Source organism: Gorilla gorilla, chromosome 10 (assembly GCF_029281585.2).
Source record: "Gorilla gorilla gorilla isolate KB3781 chromosome 10, NHGRI_mGorGor1-v2.1_pri, whole genome shotgun sequence".
Classification (NCBI taxonomy): Eukaryota; Metazoa; Chordata; class Mammalia; order Primates; family Hominidae; genus Gorilla; species Gorilla gorilla.
The window spans coordinates 95,216,039-95,236,215 of NC_073234.2; the positions used below are offsets into that span (position 1 = coordinate 95,216,039).

General features: G+C 37.3%; 1 protein-coding gene across 6 annotated transcripts in view; it reads right to left on the reverse strand.

Moving 5' to 3' along the window:
• PPP1R12A (protein phosphatase 1 regulatory subunit 12A) overlaps positions 1-20,177 on the reverse strand; it is a 166,459-nt gene that overhangs the window by 93,231 nt on the left and 53,051 nt on the right. For all 6 annotated transcript variants that reach the window (XM_055358747.2, XM_031016581.3, XM_055358749.2 and 3 more), the window contains exon 2: positions 10,244-10,374. In XM_055358747.2, the coding sequence (XP_055214722.1) occupies positions 10,244-10,374 (131 nt within the window). The remainder of the gene's footprint in view (positions 1-10,243; positions 10,375-20,177) is intronic.

Consider the following 20,177-nt stretch of genomic DNA (forward strand, 5'->3'; position numbering starts at 1 on the left):
ATAGCAAGAAAGCTAAAAACCTTGAAAAAAGGTTAGACAAATGACTAGCTAGAATAACCAGTGTAGAGAAGAGCTAAATGACCTGATGGAGCTGAAAACCACAGTTCGAGAACTTCATGAAGCATACACAAGCTTCAATAGCCAATTCGATCAAGCAGAAGAAATGATATCAGTGATGGAAGATCAAATTAATGAAATAAAGGAAAAAGAGAAGTTTAGAGAAAAAACAGTAAAAAGAAATGAATAAAGCCTCCAAGAAATATGGGACTATGGGAAAAAACGAAATCAACGTTTGATTGGTACACCTGAAAGTGATGGGGAGAATGGAACCAAGTTGGAAAACACTCTGCAGGATATTATCCAGGAGAAATTCCCCAACCTAGCAAGGCAGGCCAACATTCAAATTCAGGAAATACAGAGACCACCACAAAGATACTCCTCGAGAAGAGCAACCCCAAGACACACAATTGTCAGGTTCACCAAAGTTGAAATGAAGGAAAAAATGTTAAGGGCAGCCAGAGAGAAAGGCTGGGTTACCCACAAAGGGAGGCCCATCAGAGTAACAGCAGATCTCTTGGCAGAAACCCTAGAAGCCAGAAGAGAGTGGGGGCCGATATTCAACATTCTTAAACAAAAGAATTTTCAACCCAGAATTTCATATCCAGCCAAACTAAGCTTCATAAGTGAAGGAGAAATAAAATCCTTTACAGACAAGCAAATGCTGAGAGATTTTGTCACCACAATGTCTGCCTTACAAGAGCTCCTGAAGGAAGCACTAAACATGGAAAGGAACAACTGGTACCAGCCACTGCAAAAACATGCCAAATTGTAAATACCATCGATACTATGAAGAAACTGCATCAATTAATGGGCAAAATAACCAGCTGGCATCATAATGACAGGATCGAATTCACACCTAACAATATTAACCTTAAATGTAAATGGGCTAAATGCCCCAATTAAAGGACACAGACTGGCAAATTGGATAAAGACTCAAGACCAGTCAGTGTGCTGTATTCAGGAGACCCATCTCATGTGCAAAGACACATGTAGGCTCAAAATAGAGGGACGGAGGAAGATCTACCAAGCAAATTGAAAGCAAAAAAAAAAAAAAAAAACAAAAACAAAAAAAGAGCAGGGGTTGCAATCCTGGTCTCTGATAAAACAGACTTTAAACCAACAAAGATCAAAAGAGACAAAGAAGGCCATTACATAATGGTAAAGGGATCAATTCAACAAGAAGAGCTAACTATCTTAAATATGTATGCACCCAATACAGGAGCACCCAGATACATAAAGCAAGTTCTTAGAGACCTACGAAGACACTTAGACTTCCACACAATAATAGTGGGAGACTTTAACACCCCACTGTCAATATTAAATGGATCAACGAGACAGAAAATTAACAAGGATATCCAGGACTTGAACTCAGCTCTGGACCAAGAGGACCTAATAGACATCTACAGAACTCTCCACCCCAAATCATCAGAATATACATTCTTCTCAGCACCACATGGCCCTTATTCTAAAACTGACCACATAATTGGAAGTAAAACACTTCTCAGCAAATGTAAAAGAACAGAAATCACAACAAACTGTCTCTCAGACCACAGTGCAATCAAATTACAACTCAGGATTAAGAAACTCACTCAAAACCACACAACTACATGGAAACTGAACAACCTGCTCCTGAGTAACTACTGGGTAAATAACGAAATGAAGGCAGAGATAAAGATGTTCTTTGAAACCAATGAGAACAAAGACACAACGTACCAGAATCTCTAGGACACATTTAAAGCAGTGTATACAGGGAAATTTATAGCACTAAATGCCCACAAGAGAAAGCAGGAGTGATCTAAAATTGACACCCTAATATCACAATTAAAAGAACTAGAGAAACAAGAGCAAACAAATTCAAAAGCTAGCAGAAGACAAGCAATAACTAAGATCAGAGCAGAACTGAAGAAGACAGAGACAGAAAAAAAACCCTTCAAAAAAATCAATGGCTTTTTTGAAAAGATCAACAAAATAGATAGACAGCTAGCAAGACTAATAAAGAGAGAAGAATCCAATAGACACAATAAAAAATGATGAAGTGGTCATCACCACCAATCCCATAGAAATACAAACTACCATCAGATAATACTATAAACACTTCTATGCAAATAAACTAGAAAATCTAGAAGAAATGGATAAATTCCTCGACACATACACCCTTCCAAGATTAAACTAGGAAGAAGTTAAATCTCTGAACAGGACAATAACAGGTTCTGAAATTGAGGCAATAATAGCCTACCAACCAAAAAAAGTCCAGGACCAGATGGATTCACAGCCGAATTCTACCAGAGGTACAAAGAGGAGCCGGTACCATTCCTTCTGAAACTATTCTGATCAACAGAAAAAGAGGCAATCCTCCCTAACCCATTTTGAGGCCAGAATCATCCTGATACCAAAGCCTGGCAGAGACACCACAAAAAAAGAGAATTTTAGGCCAACATTCCTGATGAACATCGATGTGAAAATCCTCAATAAAATACTGGCAAACCGAATCCAGCAGCACATCAAAAAGCTTATCCACCATGATCAAGTCGGCTTCAGCCCTGGGATGCAAGGCTGGTTCAACATACGCAAATTAATAAACATAATCCATCACATAAACAGAACCAACAACAAAAACCACGTGATTATCTCAACAGATGCAGAAAAGGCCTTCGATAAAATTCAACAGCCTTTCATGCTAAAAACTCTCAATAAACTAGGTATCGATGGAACGTATCTCAAAATAATAAAAGCTATTTATGACAAACCCACAGCCAATATCATATTGAATGGGCAAAAACTGGAAGCATTCCATTTGAAAACCGGCACAAGAAAAGGGTCCCCTCTCTCGTCACTCCTTTTCAACATAGTATTGGAAGTTCTGGCCAAGGCAATCAGGCAAGAGAAAGCAATAAAACGTATTCAACTAGGAAGAGAGGAAGTCAAATTGTCTCTGTTTACAGATGATAAGATTGTATATTTACAAAACCCCATCGTCTCAGCCCAAAATCTCCTTAAACTGATAAGCAACTTCAGCAAATTCTCAGGATACAAAATCAATGTACAAAAATCACAAGCATCCCTATACACCAAAACAGACAAACAGAGAGCCAGATCATGAGTGAACTCCCATTCACAATTGCTACTAAGAGAATAAAATACCTAGGAATACAACTTATAAGGGATGTGAAGGACCTCTTCAAGGAGAACTACAAACCACTGCTCAAGGAAATAAGAGAGGACACAAACAAATGGAAAAACATTCCATGCTCATGGACAGAAAGAATCAATATCGTGAAAATGGCCTTACTACCCAAAGTAACTTATAGATTCAATGCTACCCCCATCAAGCTACCACAGAGTTTCTTCACAGAATTGGAAAAAACTATTTTAAACTTCATATGGAACCAAAAAAGAGCCGGCATAGCCAAGACAATCCTGGGCAAGAACAACAAAGCTGGAAGCATCGCACTACCTGACTTCAAACTTTACTAGAAGGCTACAGTAACCAAAACAGCATGGTACTGGTACCAAAACAGATATACAGACCAATGGAACAGAACAGAGGCCTCAGAAATAACACCACACATCTATCAACATCTGATCTTTGACAAACCTGACACACACAAGCAATGGGGAAAAAGATTCCCTATTTAATAAATGGTGTTGGGAAAACTGGCTAGCCATATGCAGAAAACTGAAACTAGACCACTTCTTTACAACTTATACAAAAATCAACTCAAGATGGATCAAAGACTTAAACATAAGACCTAAAACCATTAAAATTCTAGAAGAAAACCTGGGCAATACCATTCAGGACATAGGCATGGGCAAAGACTTCATGACTAAAACACCAAAAGCAATGGCAACAAAAGCCAAAATTGACAAATGGGATCTAATTCAACTAAAGATATTCTGCACAGCAAAAGAAACTATCATCAGAGTAAACAGACAACCTACAGAATCGGAGAAAATTTTTGCAATCTATCCATCTGACAAAGGGCTAATACCCAGAATCTACAAAGAACTTAAATTTACAAGAAAAAAGCAAACAACCCCATCAAAAAATGGGCAAAGGATATGAACAGCCACTTCTCAAAAGAAGACATTTATGCAGCCAACAGACATATGAAAAAATGCTCATCATCACTGGTCATTAGAGAAATGCAAATCAAAACCACAATGAGATACCATCTCACGCCAGTTAGAATGGCGATCATTAAAAAGTTAGGAAACAACAGATGCTGGAGAGGTTGTGGAAAAACAGGAATGCTTTTACACTGTTGGTGGGAGTGTAAATTAGTTCAACCATTATGGAAGACAGTGTGGCGATTCCTCAAGGATCTAGAACCAGAAATATCATTTAACCCAGCAATCTCATTACTGGGTAGATACCCAAAGGATTATAAATCATCCTGCAATAAAGACACAGGTACACATATGTTTATTGCAGCACTATTCACAATAGAAAAACACTTGCAACCAACCAAAATGCCCATCAATGATAGACTGGATTAAGCAAACGTGGCACATATACACCATGGAATATTGTGCAGCCATAAAAAAGGATGAGTTCATGTCCTTTCAGGGACATGGATGAAGCTGGAAACTACCATTCTCAGCAAACTATCACAAGATCAGAAAACCAAACACCGCATGTTCTCACTCTTAAGTGGGAATTGAACAATAAGAACACATGGACACAGGGATGGGAACATCACACACCAGGGTCTGTGGGGGGTGGGGGGTCAGGGGAAGGATAACATTAGGAGAAATACCCAATGTAGGTGATGGGTTGATGGGTGTGGCACACCATCATGGCATCTGTATTCCTGTGTAACAAAACTGTATGTTCTGCACATGTAACCCAGAACTTAAAAGTATAATACAAATAAAATAAAATGGAAAATATGTTCAAATGCATGAGCTCCTAATATTACTTAAACCAGAAAAAAAAATTAGTCCCTACTGAAGGTAGATAGCAAGGAAATTCATTATTTAAAAAGCCAGTACATAAGGAGAAATAATAAAGAATATATTCTGTCTCCCCTATAAAAATTGTACTGAGGTAATATGGTTTGGCTGTGTCCTTACCCAAATCTCATCTTGAATTGTAGTTTCCATAATCCCCACGTGTTGTAGGAGGAACCCAGAGGGAGGTAATTGAATCCTGGGGGTGGTTACCCCTATGCTTCTGTTCTTGTGACAGTGAGTGAGTTCTCATGAGATCTGATGATTTTATAAAGGGCTTTTCCCCCTTTGCTTGGCACTTCTTCCTGCCGCCATGTGAAGAAGAATGTGTTTGCTTCCCCTTCCACCATGACTGTAAGTTTCCTGAGGCCTCCCCAGCCCTGTGGAACTGTGAATCAATTAAACCTTGTTCCTTTATAAATTACCCAGTCTTGGGCAGTTTTTTACAACAGCGTGAGAATGGACTAATACAAAGGGTAACCAAATAGTAGAGATGAGAAAGTTTCTTTTACAAAAATATTCCAACTAATAAATAAAAAAGAATGACAATTAAAATGTTACCATTGTATAGTTCCTATGTTTTCATCTAATTATTTCTTCAGTCAGAGAACTTGGTTTTCAATGCTTTGCACACAGTAATTCAATTATAATTTATGCCACAGATGTATAATGAATTGATAATTCAAGATTGGAACAATAAATTGCATACATGGGTTCTTGGGCTCTAAAATCATTTGCCTTTTCTAGTATGTCCAAAGTCATACTGTTCCATTTTATTTTTGATCCATAGCCAATGACATTAACACTGTAATTTTTAAGGAAGAGTATGCCTTGATGTGATAGTGGAAAGTTTATACTGCTTATATTAGTTTGCTAGGACTACCATAATAAAATGCCACACACTGGGTGGCTTAAACAATAGAAGTATTATTTTCTCACAGTTCTGGTGCCTAGAAGTCCAAGATCAATGTGTTAGCAGCTTTGGTTTCTTCATAGGCCTCTCTCCTTGGTTGGTAGATGGCTGCCTTCTTGTTTCTTCACATGGTTTCTTTCCTCTCTATGAGAGGGGCCCTGGTGTCTCTTTTTTGTCCCAATGTCTTCCTCTTATAAGAAAACCAGCCAGACTGGATGAGAAACAACTCCATCAGCCTCATTTTAACTTAATCATCCCTTTAGAGGCCCTTCTCCAAATAGAGTCACATTCTGAAGTACTGGAGGTTAGGGTTTCAACTAAGAATTTTGGGTGACACTATTCTGCCCATAATACTGATTCAGCACCCCAAAGGAAAAGAATGATGTTAATGCATACATTTTAGTACCTGACCTGATATATATAGTAAGTGCTTGAATATTTATTGACTGCATAATTTTTAAAACATGTTAATCAAAGTAGTAATATTCTTAAGAATGAAAAACTCAAGGCAGTGAGTATTTATTAAAACAATGCATATACTGAGCATAAAATCAGGCTCCACAAACTCACTTCATTTATTTGTCCTCTATTCCATTCTGGAGAAAGGACATTACTAAACAACCTCTATTTTTAGTTTACCCTAGGACTTCTACCTTGTTAAGAATAAGCAAAAGTTGAGGGTAATTATTTTGGTGAAAAGGTGAGATAATTGAGCCAGTGTATGAAGAGCCATCATTCATCTACCTATTCACTTGGCTTCTATTACGCTACAGACCAAATGTAAAATTGTTAAATGCCTAGAAATGAAACTGTAATCTGACATTCTTTGTTCTACTATTTCCAACAGAGGTTAAAAATTTAGAACTCAATGTATCCTAATCATCCTCAAATCCTCAGAGTAAACTAATCTAGGCTTAACTGCACATATCAATAGGGATGAATTACTACTATTCAGTGCATAAATGCAGTTAGTAAAGAAGCATATAAACAAACAACTGATGTGTTAGAGATGATGATGAATTTGCCAAGAACATCAGAAACTCTTCCTGGAAGAAATGACCCTTATACAAACTGCATCTTGAGAGTTTGGTAGAAGCTGCTCAAGTAATGCAACAGCAGGCAAATAAACTATTACGAAGAAAGGCACACTGATGTAAACCAGTAGGGAATGTTGGGGAACTAAAAGTAGTCCAGTATTGACAGAGTGAAAAATGTGAAGTGGAATGCAATATGAGAAAAAAGACTTAGGAAGAAACTAGATCTTTCCAATTTTATAAATAATCTTAAATTACTGAGACTAAGTAGATTGGTCAAGCACACAAAGCTAGTGAATGGCAGAACTAGGATTTGCAACAAATTTAACTCCAAAATACTTCAGTTATCACAGTGACCATATGCCCCAGTTTCCTATCCCTTGGTTTATAACTATTGTCTCTATTATTATTATTATTATTATTATTATTATTATTATAAGTGCTTTCTTTCATGCCTATAAAACACTGATCTGTGGACTATCTTCACCCTATCAATTAGGCCACCAGACTATTATTTTTCTATACCCAAGAAAACTAGGGTTTCATTAATTTCACTTAATCATTAGTGAAATTAACTGCTGAAAGAGGTGTTTTTAATGTATTTTTTTCTTTTTTTGAAACAAGGTTTCACTCTTGTCACCTAGGCTTAAGTGCAATGGTGCTATCTCAGCTCACTGCAACCTCTGCCTCCCAGGCTCAAGCAATTCTCCTGCCTTAGCCTCCAGAGTAGCTGGGACACATCATTGTGTCTGGCTAATTTTTTTGTATGTTTTGCAGACATGGGGTTTTGTCATGTTGCCCAGGCTGGTCTCAAACTCCTGAGCTCAAGTGAGGCCTCCCAAAGTGCTGGGATTACAGGCATGAGCCACCATGCCCAATCTGCTAAAAGAGATTATGCTGATAAAAATGAGCATTTGGAAGGATTTTGGGCTATCATCACCTTAACAAATCATCCAGTATATGCCAGAGTTAAACTGCCTTTTATAAAAACAGTCATTATTTTAAAAAAGAATCTTGTGGCAGAAAGAATAAAAAGGAAAACTTATTCTTCTAATTTTAATCTGGTTCAAGGAAACTCCATAGTTTATAGCACAGTCATAAATTCAAACTAAAGTAATTAGATTAGCAACTATAGTCAACCTTGGCCAAAAAAGGTCACTTTTGTTTGCACAAGTCCTGTAAAGCATATATTCCATATCCCACCCTCCAAAAACTGAAAATAGTCACCCTACTGATAACATTAGCAACTGCAACAAACTGCTTACCCTTCCTCATACTTCTTATATACTAGCATGTAAAAGATGAATATGCCAAGATACTTATTTTTCCTAGCTACAACATGGACAAATGACCAGGACCAGGCTAAAAGAAGTCCCATTATGGGATGTCTTCAGCAACTGGAGGGCTCTCTGGGAAAGGTTTTCCTCTTTGATGTACACAGAATACAGGGAGGATATTTTCTACTTGCAATCCATTTTTTTTATTTGCTTTTGGATGTGGATATGTAAAACACAATTCGAGAGTTGTGGCAATCATCTTGTAACCAAGAGGGGAGAAGGCTAAGAATAAAGTCCATTTTTGGGAAATTCAGAAGAAAAAACTGAAAGATTCCAGGTCCTTGCTGACATCACTGAGTGGCTTAATAAGCCTAAATGTCCTTCCTCTAAATGATATTTTAGCCTGTATAACAAGTACCATTATTCTTTAGGTCATTTTAAATTGGGTATTCTGTCACTTGCAGCTAAAAGCATTCCAACTGACACAATAGGTCTGTGACCCAATCAAGTCTATGCAAAGAAATTATTCAAGACAATTAATATTGTTTTTTCAAACTCAGAAACATGAATACAAAAAGGAAACATAAGAATTAAACATCTGAAGAAATAGGTTGAGTTTTAATTTTCCCAGTGTAGATACAAAAGGTAATGGTCAAAAGTTAATATGTACTATTTCCTATGAGCCAGGTCCTACGTTTGATGAATTACTGCAGTTAATCCTCACAACAAACCTAGGAAATACTACTTTATAGAAGAGAAAACCAAAGCCTAGAAAAGTTAAACAACTTGCCAAGGTTATACTCCTTGATAGTGACTGAGGAGGCATTCATATTCCATATCAATTAACTCCAGAGCCTAATCATTAAGTATAGTTAAAGATAAATGCACAATTATCTGGTTTTTTTTTTCTATGAAGAGATCTAAGTCTTCTGTTGAGCAGGAAAAGTCCAAAAAGGAAGTAAAGAACTCGAGATTGAGCGGGAAAAGTACAAAAAGGAAGTAAAGAACTTGAGAATCACGATTGTTAGGTTTGAACAACCACTGCTGTTTTGCAACAGGAAAAAGACTTCCTCAGTTTATATACAAAGAAATCACGGCTCAGAAAGAGGAAACAAATTATGGAAAGATGTCGTATAGTTAGTGGCAGAGTCAGTAATAAAATTCGGGTAATTCAGACCTTATCGTTCACAGGCCGGAGCACTTTTCATTTCACCATACAGTTTCTGCCTTGAAATTGAGATATTGTATCTCCAGCACAAATGGGGAAAAAAAGCAAAATGTAGACATAAAACTATGAAGGCTTACTAAGATATTTACAGAGTAGAATTCCCATATTCAATATTTATTCATGATAAGCTTTCATATACGAGCAGAGAGACAACAAAACTGTTTACTGTGTGGATAGATAGTAATAAGAAAAATAATTTAATGAAAAAATTATTTTTCAAGATATCTATACTTCCATTGTTAAATGCTTTAAAAAATCAGATGTTCTTAGTGTGTACCCACACATTAAAGGCAGTAGAGAATACAATGACTATTTCTCATTGAATTTTCTAAAAAATGTGTTTTTTAAAAAACACAATCTTCAGAAAAACTAAGTAAACAGGCTCACTGGAGAACTATGTATCATATTCTCCCTATAGCAATGTAACCCAGTTGCCAAATTTATGATTATAAAGGAATGAGTTAGACTGCTAAGTATTAACCCTCAATCATTTGACAATGCTCTAGCTGTACTCAAAAGAAAAAAGATGGAGACAGAGAATGTGTACAATTACTAATGTTAATACAAAGTACCAAAGGCCAAAGAGGGTGGGGAGACAAAAAGAAGATCTGATTCTGAGAATATATGGATTCCCAATAACCACTTATTTTCTTTCTTGGAAAGAATAATTTTCATGAATTAAAGTAATATAAGAGTTCACTCATTTATCTTTATCATTTCAATAAACACTCAGGTCTGTCAAACAGTACTAGAATAAAATGAAAACACAGAACTGGCTTACTCTGCAATATCAAGATATCCACAGGAAGCTGCTGCATGTAGTGGTATCCAGCCTTCATTATCAGGTTGATTAATATTTGCTCCATTTTCTACCAGAAACTTCACCATATCAACATTGTCATCAATGCAAGCCTAAAAACAAAACAGAAAGCAAGATTGGAAAAAATACGAATTAACACTCCAAATAATACATCAATAGAATAAAATTCCTACTTTGTAGCTTTTATAATATAAATATTCTCTGTAAATAAATCTGCTGCTATCTTGACTATACTCCATCAAACATGCTAATGACACTAAATTGTTAAGGGTCCTTGCTTAGGTACACATACAACAGTAGTGTATGTGCCTAGACTCTTTATGGCAACCCAATCTGGATAACAAGTACCTATTAAAATGAAGACATTATAATTAAGTACTAACAACAGTCTCTATAGCAGTGGTTCCCAAAAATGTTGTCTGCTGGGGGAAGGGGGAGTAGATTCCTTTAGGGAGTTGATTAGGGCAAAACTGTTTTCAAGATAAAACTAAGATGTCAATTTCCCTTTTTTACTTTGTTGACATGTACACGTGATGGTATAAAAGTACCAGCTGTAAAACTGCATGTGTTTTAGCACAAATAATGGCAGTGGCCAAAAAAACCCCGCCTCTATTAACAGTCATTGTTTCAACCACTTTGTACTCATAATTTAAAAAAAAAAAAAAAAACATTGCTAAGCACAGTGCTTGTAATCCCATCTACTTGGGAGGCTGAGGCAGGAGGATCGCTTGAGTTTGAGTTCAAGGCTGCAATGAACTATGATCACACCACTGCACTCCAACCTGGGCAACAGAGTGAGACTCTGTCTCCAAAAAAAGTGGTGATTGGGGGGCAGCAATTTTTACTCATACATGTCTTTGACAAAGCGGTACGTATTAAATCTTGGCCCTTGTATACAGGTTTTTATATTCTCTGGAACAAGATGGGAAGTGTATGTTAAAGCACCTCTTCCAAGTATGATGGTTGTCTTGATGAAAAGCACTTGTGACATTGAGATGCAAGCTGACTTAGCTACTTTTCCATGCAACATTATGTCTACTTAAATGACAAACTACAGTTAGTCTAACTTTGATTTTTGGGAGATCTTTTCTTGCAAATGAACAAAATGAGTGTGTCGCTTCAAGAAAAGCAATTAACGCCAGGCGCGGTGGCTCACGCCTGTAATCCCAGTACTTTGGGAGGCCGAGGCGGGCAGATCACCTGAGGTCAGGAGTTCAAGACCATCCTGGCCAACATGGTGAAACCCCATCTCTATTAAAAGTACAAAAATTAGCCAGGCATGGTGGAGCACGCCTAGTCCCAGCTACTCGGGAGGCTGAGGCAGGAGAATTGCCTGAACCCAGGAGGCAGAGGTTGCAGTGAGCCAAGATCGCACCATTGCCCTCCAGCATGGGCAACAGAGCAAGACTCCATCTCCAAAAAAAAAAAAAAAGAAAAGTAATTAACAGTATATTTGTTGCCAATGATAAACTTTCAAGAAAAAATGAATTAGTTATTTTAATTAAAAAATGTTATTTGGTAACATGGGTAAATCGCTATTATTTTTAAATAGTGTTTTAAATCCTCAGTTTTAAACTCTAAGACTGTAAATATTAATACATACAACCAAGAAAAAATGAATTAGTTATTTTAATTAAAAAATGTCATTTGGTAACGGGTAAATCACAGTTACTTTTAAATGAATTAATAGTATTTTAAATCCCTGGTTTTAAACTCTTAAGACTATAAATATTAATACATATAACCTACAGAAACAAAAGCTCATTGGAATCTTCAGTAATTCTTAAGAATATAAAGAAGTCCTAAAATAAAAAAAAATTTGAGAACTACAGCCCTAAAGTAAATAAGAAGGGAACTTTTATCAAATGCTTGCTTTGTGCCAGGTAGTATGAAAGGTGCTTTATCTATGATTTACATACATTATTCTCACAAAAACCCACTCCAAGGTACTCATTGTTTCCCACAACTATTCCTAAAATCACTCTGTTCCAGCCACAATAGGGACCTTACTATTCTTTGACCAGATACCTCAGAGCCTTTGTTCTTGCAGTTCTCACTGTCAGGAATGCTCTGCCCCCAGATCTAAGCATGCTGATTCCTTCTCATTAAACAAATCTCAATGCAGATGTTTCTTCTTCAGGAAGGCCCTCCTAGTCATCCTTTTAAAGTAATTCCTAGTACTCTATCACATTATCAATAATATCAATAGCCACAATTTTCTTATTTATACCTATGTTCTAACTCTACTAGAATGTAAACTCCATAATTTTCAGATTAGGGATATATCTGTATGTGAATATAAGTACTTTATACCTGTCCTATGAGATAGGTTGTATTCATAAACACACTCCATTTACCCTGGGGAGGCTTTCTGGAACTGGCACTATTCATAATCATCATCATATTGTCCCTCCTGAGATGCAATCCCCATGTATTACCAGGACTCCTGCCCAAGAATGTAAAGTCTGTGCCATGTATTTGACTTGGGGGATTGGGAAGGTGGGATGAAATCCACTCAAGGAGACTTTAACTTGGTGAAAGGTTTTTTTCCCTTATAATTCACACAAAGCCACTATTTGCCCAGAGGGCAAGTGGCCTTTTTTTTTTCTAATGTGGGTAAAACTCAGTAAATGAACTAATTAGCTCCTATTTCCTATCTATGATAAACAACTAATACACAACTAGGAGTATGTGGGCTGATGACTATTATCTCTGTACTCTAAAAGTGTTTCTAATAAACTGATCAGTAGACATATTAATTTACACACTGTCATCTTTGGTTTATTGCCAAAAGATCTTTGTTGGAAAATTCATGTGCTAACCATTTAAATGTATAAAAAGCCCAAGTTTATTAAGAATCCGGAAGGATATTTGAAGTAGCTGTTGAAAGTAATAAAAATTGATGTGCCATTTAAAAAGTGGTTCTAATACATTTTGCTACACATAGACCATTACCTTTATCTACCCATCCCCTTAAAAGAGGCTTAAACACCAAGACAGTACTTAACCACCAAAGGAAGTTCCTGTTTGTTCATATTTGGGAAAAAAAACTATTTTCTAGGACTGAAAACACATCTACAACAACAAAAAAGGATATTAATGTCAGACTATAACTCATGGAGAAAACAAAAGACCTTCTTAAATGCCACTTCAACCTAAGAAAGAGCAGTTTGGGGCTGGCTGATGAGAGATAATGGATCAGCATTATACACAAGCAATGCATAAATAAGATATGACTGTATCCACATTTCATAAATGAAGTCTTTGCTCAACTCTCACCTTTTTGGTATTGCCTTTCTTGGACAGCATACTAAAATTACAACCCCCTCCCTACCATTTTATATCCTGAGTATCTACTTTATTTTTCTCCATACCGTTTATTACAACATACTATATATACTTTGCTTATTTATTTACCATCTGTTTACCCACTCCCAGAATGAGCGTTTACTGAGAGCAGGAATTCTGCTGCATCCTCAATACCATGCACAGTACTTGACATGCAGAATTCGGCTGCTTCCACAATACCTTGAGTTCTTGGGCTCAATAAATGAATTAATGAATGTAGGAGGAAGCTAAGATTCAAAGAGATTAAGTAGCTTGAATAAGTCACACAGACCAGAAATGATAGGGCTGGGAATCTCACAGAGATGCTCAGCTTCCAGAAACTAAGCTTTTTCCACATTTAACACACTGCTTTCCACAGATGTTCCTAGTTTATCAACACATTTCTTACCTGCGACAGGATATCACGCATTCTAGGGGCTAAGTATTACTTGTATAAATGAAATAAATTTTCCTTAACTACCATAGAAACAAAAGAAATGCGTTTAGCAGCATTTTCCTAAGGAAGAAAATGACAAAGTTTCTATCAAGAAAAGCACTATACAGTGTACCTAAAAAGTTTTAAAGCGGGAGGCTGAGGCAGGTGGATCATGAGATCAGCAGATCAAGACCATCCTGGGAAACATGGTGAAACCCTGTCTCTACTAAAAATACAAAAAACTAGCCAGGCATGGTGGCACACACCTGTAGTCCCAGCTACTCGGGAGACTGAGACAGGAAAACTGCTTGACCCCGGGAGGTGGAGGTTGCAATGAGCCGAGATCATGCCACTGCACTCCAGCCTGGGCAACAGAGCAAGACTCCACCTCAGAAAAAAAAAAGGGTAAAAGCATTGAGAGGGAATCACAGCTTTTGGTTTTCTAGTTCTGGCTCTGCCACAAATTTTGTGGCTGTGAACAAGTAATTTAATCTTTTTGGACGGTGGTGTCTTCATATTTCAAGTGGAGGGAAGAAGTGTGAGGGGGTATTTATCATAAAAATTCCCTACCATATTTAAAATTATTATGTATCTTCCCTCTAGAACAAGTTATAAGCAAGCTGACGGCAGTTTTCCAAAGTGCCTAGAACATATCTTACATATAAGAGATGATAAAAGAATACATAGGGAACGTTGATACAGATATTGCTCAAGAAAACTGTTTTTCACAGGGCAGTGGTTAAAAGAAAGAGGTTTGAGAATCACAGCTATTTAATGACGAAGAAACATAAAAAGTGTATTGTATTAGAAAGTAGTTTATAGAATGCTGAGATAAGAGAGTGACTTACTGTGACTTGCATAATCATTCACTTTCCTTGAGAAATCATACTGATTAAATTCTTTCTCTTTTCAGACAGAGTCTTGCTCTGTCGCCCAGGCTGGAGTGCAGTAGCGCAATCTCGGCTCAATGCAACCTCCGCCTCCCGGGTTCAACCGATCCTCTTGCATCAGCCTCCTAGGTAGCTGGAACTACAGGTGTGTGCCACCATGCCTGGCTAATTCTTGTATTTTTAGTAGAAATGGGGTTTCAACATGCTGGCCTGGCTGGTCTCAAACTCCTGACCTCAAGTGATCCACTCACCTTGGCTTCTCAAAGTGCTGGGATCACAGGTGTGAGTCACCACACCCGGCTGATACTCATTAAATTCTGTTCACCTTTTTTCTCAACCTCTTTTAAATCCCATAGGCTCCAAAACTGTATCCTGAATTTTATCCTCAGTATAAGAATACAAAACCCTACTTGATAATTATATGTAATACAAATATGATTATTCTTTTAAATTGAAAAATATCAACAAGCAAATAAGAAATGATTCTTTATAAAAGAATATGGGGAAATGCCCACAATATATTAAGAAGGTTTTTTTTTGTTTGTTTTGTTTTTTAAGCCTACAACACTACAAAACTACAAATCTTTGTTGGGGTGATTTTTACATAGGGATATACATAAGTGAAATTTCACTGAATTGTATACTTAAGAGTTGTATACTTTACCAATGTAAATTATACCTCAAGTTAAAAAGTTAAAAAAAAAAAAACAGGCTACCATTTGAGACTACTATGTATCACTTAAAATACCTATTCCTTTAACTTCTATGCCTTGCCTCCTCAAGTTCCACATACCAAATGCAATTGGTATTCCTAGTAGTCTCCCATTCAAGTACTAACCAGATCCAACCCTGCTTAGCTTCCTAGATTAGATGAGATCAGGTGTTTTCAATGTGGTATAGCAAGTTTTTTTTAAAAAGGATGCAAATATGGAAATGGAAAAGGATAAAAGAATATAGGAGAAAACACACAATGTATTTTTTTAATGCCTAATATGATTTAAAGTTTTATATTAGTCGGTTCTTATGCTGCTAATAAAGACATGCCAGAGACTGAGTAATTTATAAAGGAAAGAGGTTTAATTGACTCACAGTTCCACACAGCTGGGGTGGCCTCAGGAAACTTACCATCATGGTGGAAGGAGAAGCAAACACCTCCTCCTTCACATGGCGGCGGCAAGGAGAAGCGCCGAACAAAACAGGAAAAGTCTCTTATAAAACCATCAGATCTTGTGAGAACTCACTCACTATCATGAGAACAGCAGCATGGGGGTAACTGCCCCCATGATTCATTCAATTACCTCCCACTGGGTCCCTCCCACAACACATGGGGATTATGGGAACTACAATTCAAGATGAGAGTTGGGTGGGAACACAGCCAAAACATATCAACTTTACTAAAAAAATTCACACAAGACTAAAAGAATACATCCTGAAGGTTAAAAATAATGGTTGTGAGACCCACTTTTATTTTCTTCCTTAATTTTTCCTTTATTTTCAAAATGTCTACAATGAATAGACAGTGTTTCAAGTAAAAAATTCAAGAAGTTCTTTCTTACATAAAAAGCATTAAATGGTAATGTGGAAAAACAACCAAGGCTGGGTGTGGCAGCTCATGCCTATAATCCCAACACCTTGGGAGGCTGAGGTAGGCAGATCAGTTGAGGTCAGGAGTTCAAGACCAGCCTGGCCAACACGGCAAAACCCCGTCTCTACTAAAAATACAAAAATTAGCCAGGCACGGTGGCACATGCTACTTGAGAGGCTGAAGCATGAGAATCGCTTGAACCTGGGAGGCGGAGGTTGCAGTGAGCCAAGATCACGCTACTGAGCTCCAAGCATGAGCAACAGAGCAAGACTGTCTCAAAAAAAAAGAAAACAACCAAATTGCTGGTGAAAGTATGAAATTCACACAACCACTTCAAAAAACTATCTAATAGCATCTACTAAAGTTATGTGGAATGGATAAATACACAGGGTGGGGTGAGGTGTAGGAAGGGAGATCCTATTCACATAACAGAATCCTACAAACTGATTAAAAAAGAAAAGAACATTGAACAAAAAGAACAAAATACTGCTATCTTCAATAACATGAATGAAATACATAAATGAGTAAAGAAGGCAGGTACAAAAGGATACATACTGCAGGTTTCCAGATAAAATAAGATCTGGTGATAAGACTCAGAACCAGGGTTAAATCTGTGGGAGAATGACAGGAGGGACACAAGGGGGCTTTCCGGACAGCTGGAAATGTCCCTATCTTTGTCGGGGCGATTTTTACATAGAGATATACACAAGTGAAATTTCACTGAATTGTATACTTAAGAGTTGTATACTTTACCAATGTAAATTATACCTCAAGTTAAAAGTTAAAAAAAAAAGCAGGCTACCATTTGAGACTACTATGTATCACTTAAAATATGTATTCCTTTAACTTCCATGCCTTGCCTCCTCAAGCTCCACATACCAAATGCAATCCTTCTTTTAACTGATAACCTCTAAATACTCTGAAAACATTTTTTTCCCCAAGAATTCTAGCATATTCTCTGTTTACGGCTAAATATCACTAATTCCTTTAGCTATTTTTCATATTATATATACTAAAAAGTATATATGCCAAGATCGTACGAAAAAGATCACATTAAAATATAGTTGGATAGTCCATAAATAACAATGATCACATAAGGGCCATAATAGCAGTGGGTAGAAAGTACTAAAATATCACTGAGGACATAAAGAGATCTTTTTGTGACTAAGAGGGTCCATACGGGTCCCTACATATTTGAGCATAGTTTTGAAGATTATGTAAGAGTTCAAGTACCAAATCAACTGGCAAGAACCTCACTGAGCACAGACACTGCTGATTCTAAAAGTTCATGGAATAAACAAACAGCAAGTCAACCAGTGGTAGAAAGTATCTGTAAGTTATAAAACAGGATAAGGCTAAGTGGTAAAAGATCCGAATATAATGCAAAGACTGTAGTTGTACTACAGATGATTTTCAACCTCTTTTTACCTCAAAAGATGAACAGAATCTGCTATGTTCCCATCAGTAACGGTGGCTCAAGTAAGCAGTAGGAGAAAGTAGAAAAAAACACTTTAGAATTTCAAGATAATGCTTGAAAAAGCTTATTTAGAGTTTTTAGGAAGAGGGGTGACGTGATCAGATCAGTATTTCAGAAAGGTCACAGAAGCAATAAGAAGAGGAAAGGGCCTGAACTAAACCACCACCGATATCGGCATACCTAGTTTTACTGTGCCTCATGGATACTGCATTTTTTTGTTTGTTTGTTTAAAATTTGAAGGTTTGTGGCAACCCCGTGTCAGGCAAGTGTATTGGTGCCACTTTTCTAAACATGTGCTTACCTCATGTCTGTGTCACATTTTGGTAATTTGCACAACATTTTAAATTTTTTCATTATTACTAGATCTGTTATGGTGATTTGTGATCAGTGATCTGTGATGTTACTATTTCAATTGTTTTGGGGCGCCATGAACCATATTCATAGAAGATGGTGAACTTAATTGATAAAGGTTATATATATGCTCTGACCACTCCACAAACCGGCAGTTCCCCATCTCTCTCCCTTTCCTGAGGCCTCCCTATTCCCTTAGAAATAACAATATTAAAATTAGACCAATGAATAACCCTACAATCACCTCTAAGTACTCAAGTGAAAGGAAGAGTCATGTGTCTCTCATTTTAAATCAAAAGCTAGAAATGATTAAGCTTGGTGAGAAAGGTATGCTGAGGTAGGCCAAAAGCTAGGCCTCTTGTGCCAAACAGCCAAGTTGTTAATGCAAAGGAAAAGTTCCTGAAGGAAATTAAAAGTGCTACTCCAGTGAACACACAAATGGTAAGAAAGCAAAGCAGCCTTACTGCGGACATGGAGAAAGTGTTAGTGACCTGGACAGGTCAAACTAGCTGCAACGTTCCCTTAAGCCAAAGCCTAATAGAGAGTAAGGCCCCAGCTCTCTTCAATTCTATGAAGCCCAAGAGAGGTGAGGAAGCTGGAGAAGAAAAGTCTGAAGCTAACAGGAAGTTGATTCATGAGGTTTGAGGTAAGAAGCAATCTCCATATCATACAAGTGCAAGGTGAAGCAGCAAGTGCTGATGGAGAAGCTGCATCTGGAAGATGCAGCTAAAATCACTGATGAAGGTGGCTACAACTAAACAATAGCGTTTCACTGTAGACAAGGCAGCTACTGGAAGAAGATGACATGTAGCACTTTTATAGCTTGAGAGGAGAAATCAATGCCTGGCTTCAAAGTTTCCACGGACAGGTTGAATCTCTTTTCAGGGGCTAATGCAGCTGGTGACCTTAAGTTTGAAGCCAGTGCTCATTACCCATTCCAAAAATCCTAGGTCCCTTAAGAATTACACTAAATCTACTCTGCCAGTGCTCTATAAATGGAACAACAAAGCCTGGATGGCAGCACATCCGTTTACAGCATGGTTTACTAAGTATTTTAAGCCCACTATTGAGACCTATTGCTCAGAAAAAAAGATTCCTTTCAAAATATTGCTGCTAACAACAATGAACCTGGTCACCCAAGGGGTCTGATGGGAGATGTACAGGATTAATGTTGTTTTCATGCCTGCTAACAAAACATCCATTCTGCAGCTCAAGGAGTAATCTCCACTTTTATGTCTTCGTATTTAAAAAATACATTTTGTAATGCTATAGTTAGTTGCCACAGATAGTGATTCCTCTGATGGATCTGGGCAAAGTAAATTGAAAACCTTTCGGAAAGAATTCACTATTCTACATGCTATTAAGAACATTGGTGATTCATGGAAGGAGGTCAAAATATCAACATTAATGGGAGTTTGAAAGTTGATTCCAACCCTCATGGATGACTTAGAAGGATTCAAGACTTCAGTGAAGGAAGTAACTGCAGATGTGGTATAAACGGCAAGAGAACAAGAATTAGAAGTGGAGCCTGAGGATGTGACTGAATTGCTGCAATCTCATGATAAAACTTGAATAGATGAGGAGTTATTTCTCATGGACAAGCAAAGCAAGTGGTTTCTTGAGAGGGAATCTACTCCTGGTGAAGATGCTGTGAACATTGTTGAAATAGCAATAAAAGGTTTAGAAAATACATAAACTTGGTTGATACAGTGGCAGGGTCTGAGAGGATCGACTCCAATTCTGAAAGACGTTCTACTGGGGGTAAAATGCTATCAAACAGCATCACATACTACAGAGAAATCTTTCATGAGAGGAAGAGTCAGTTGATG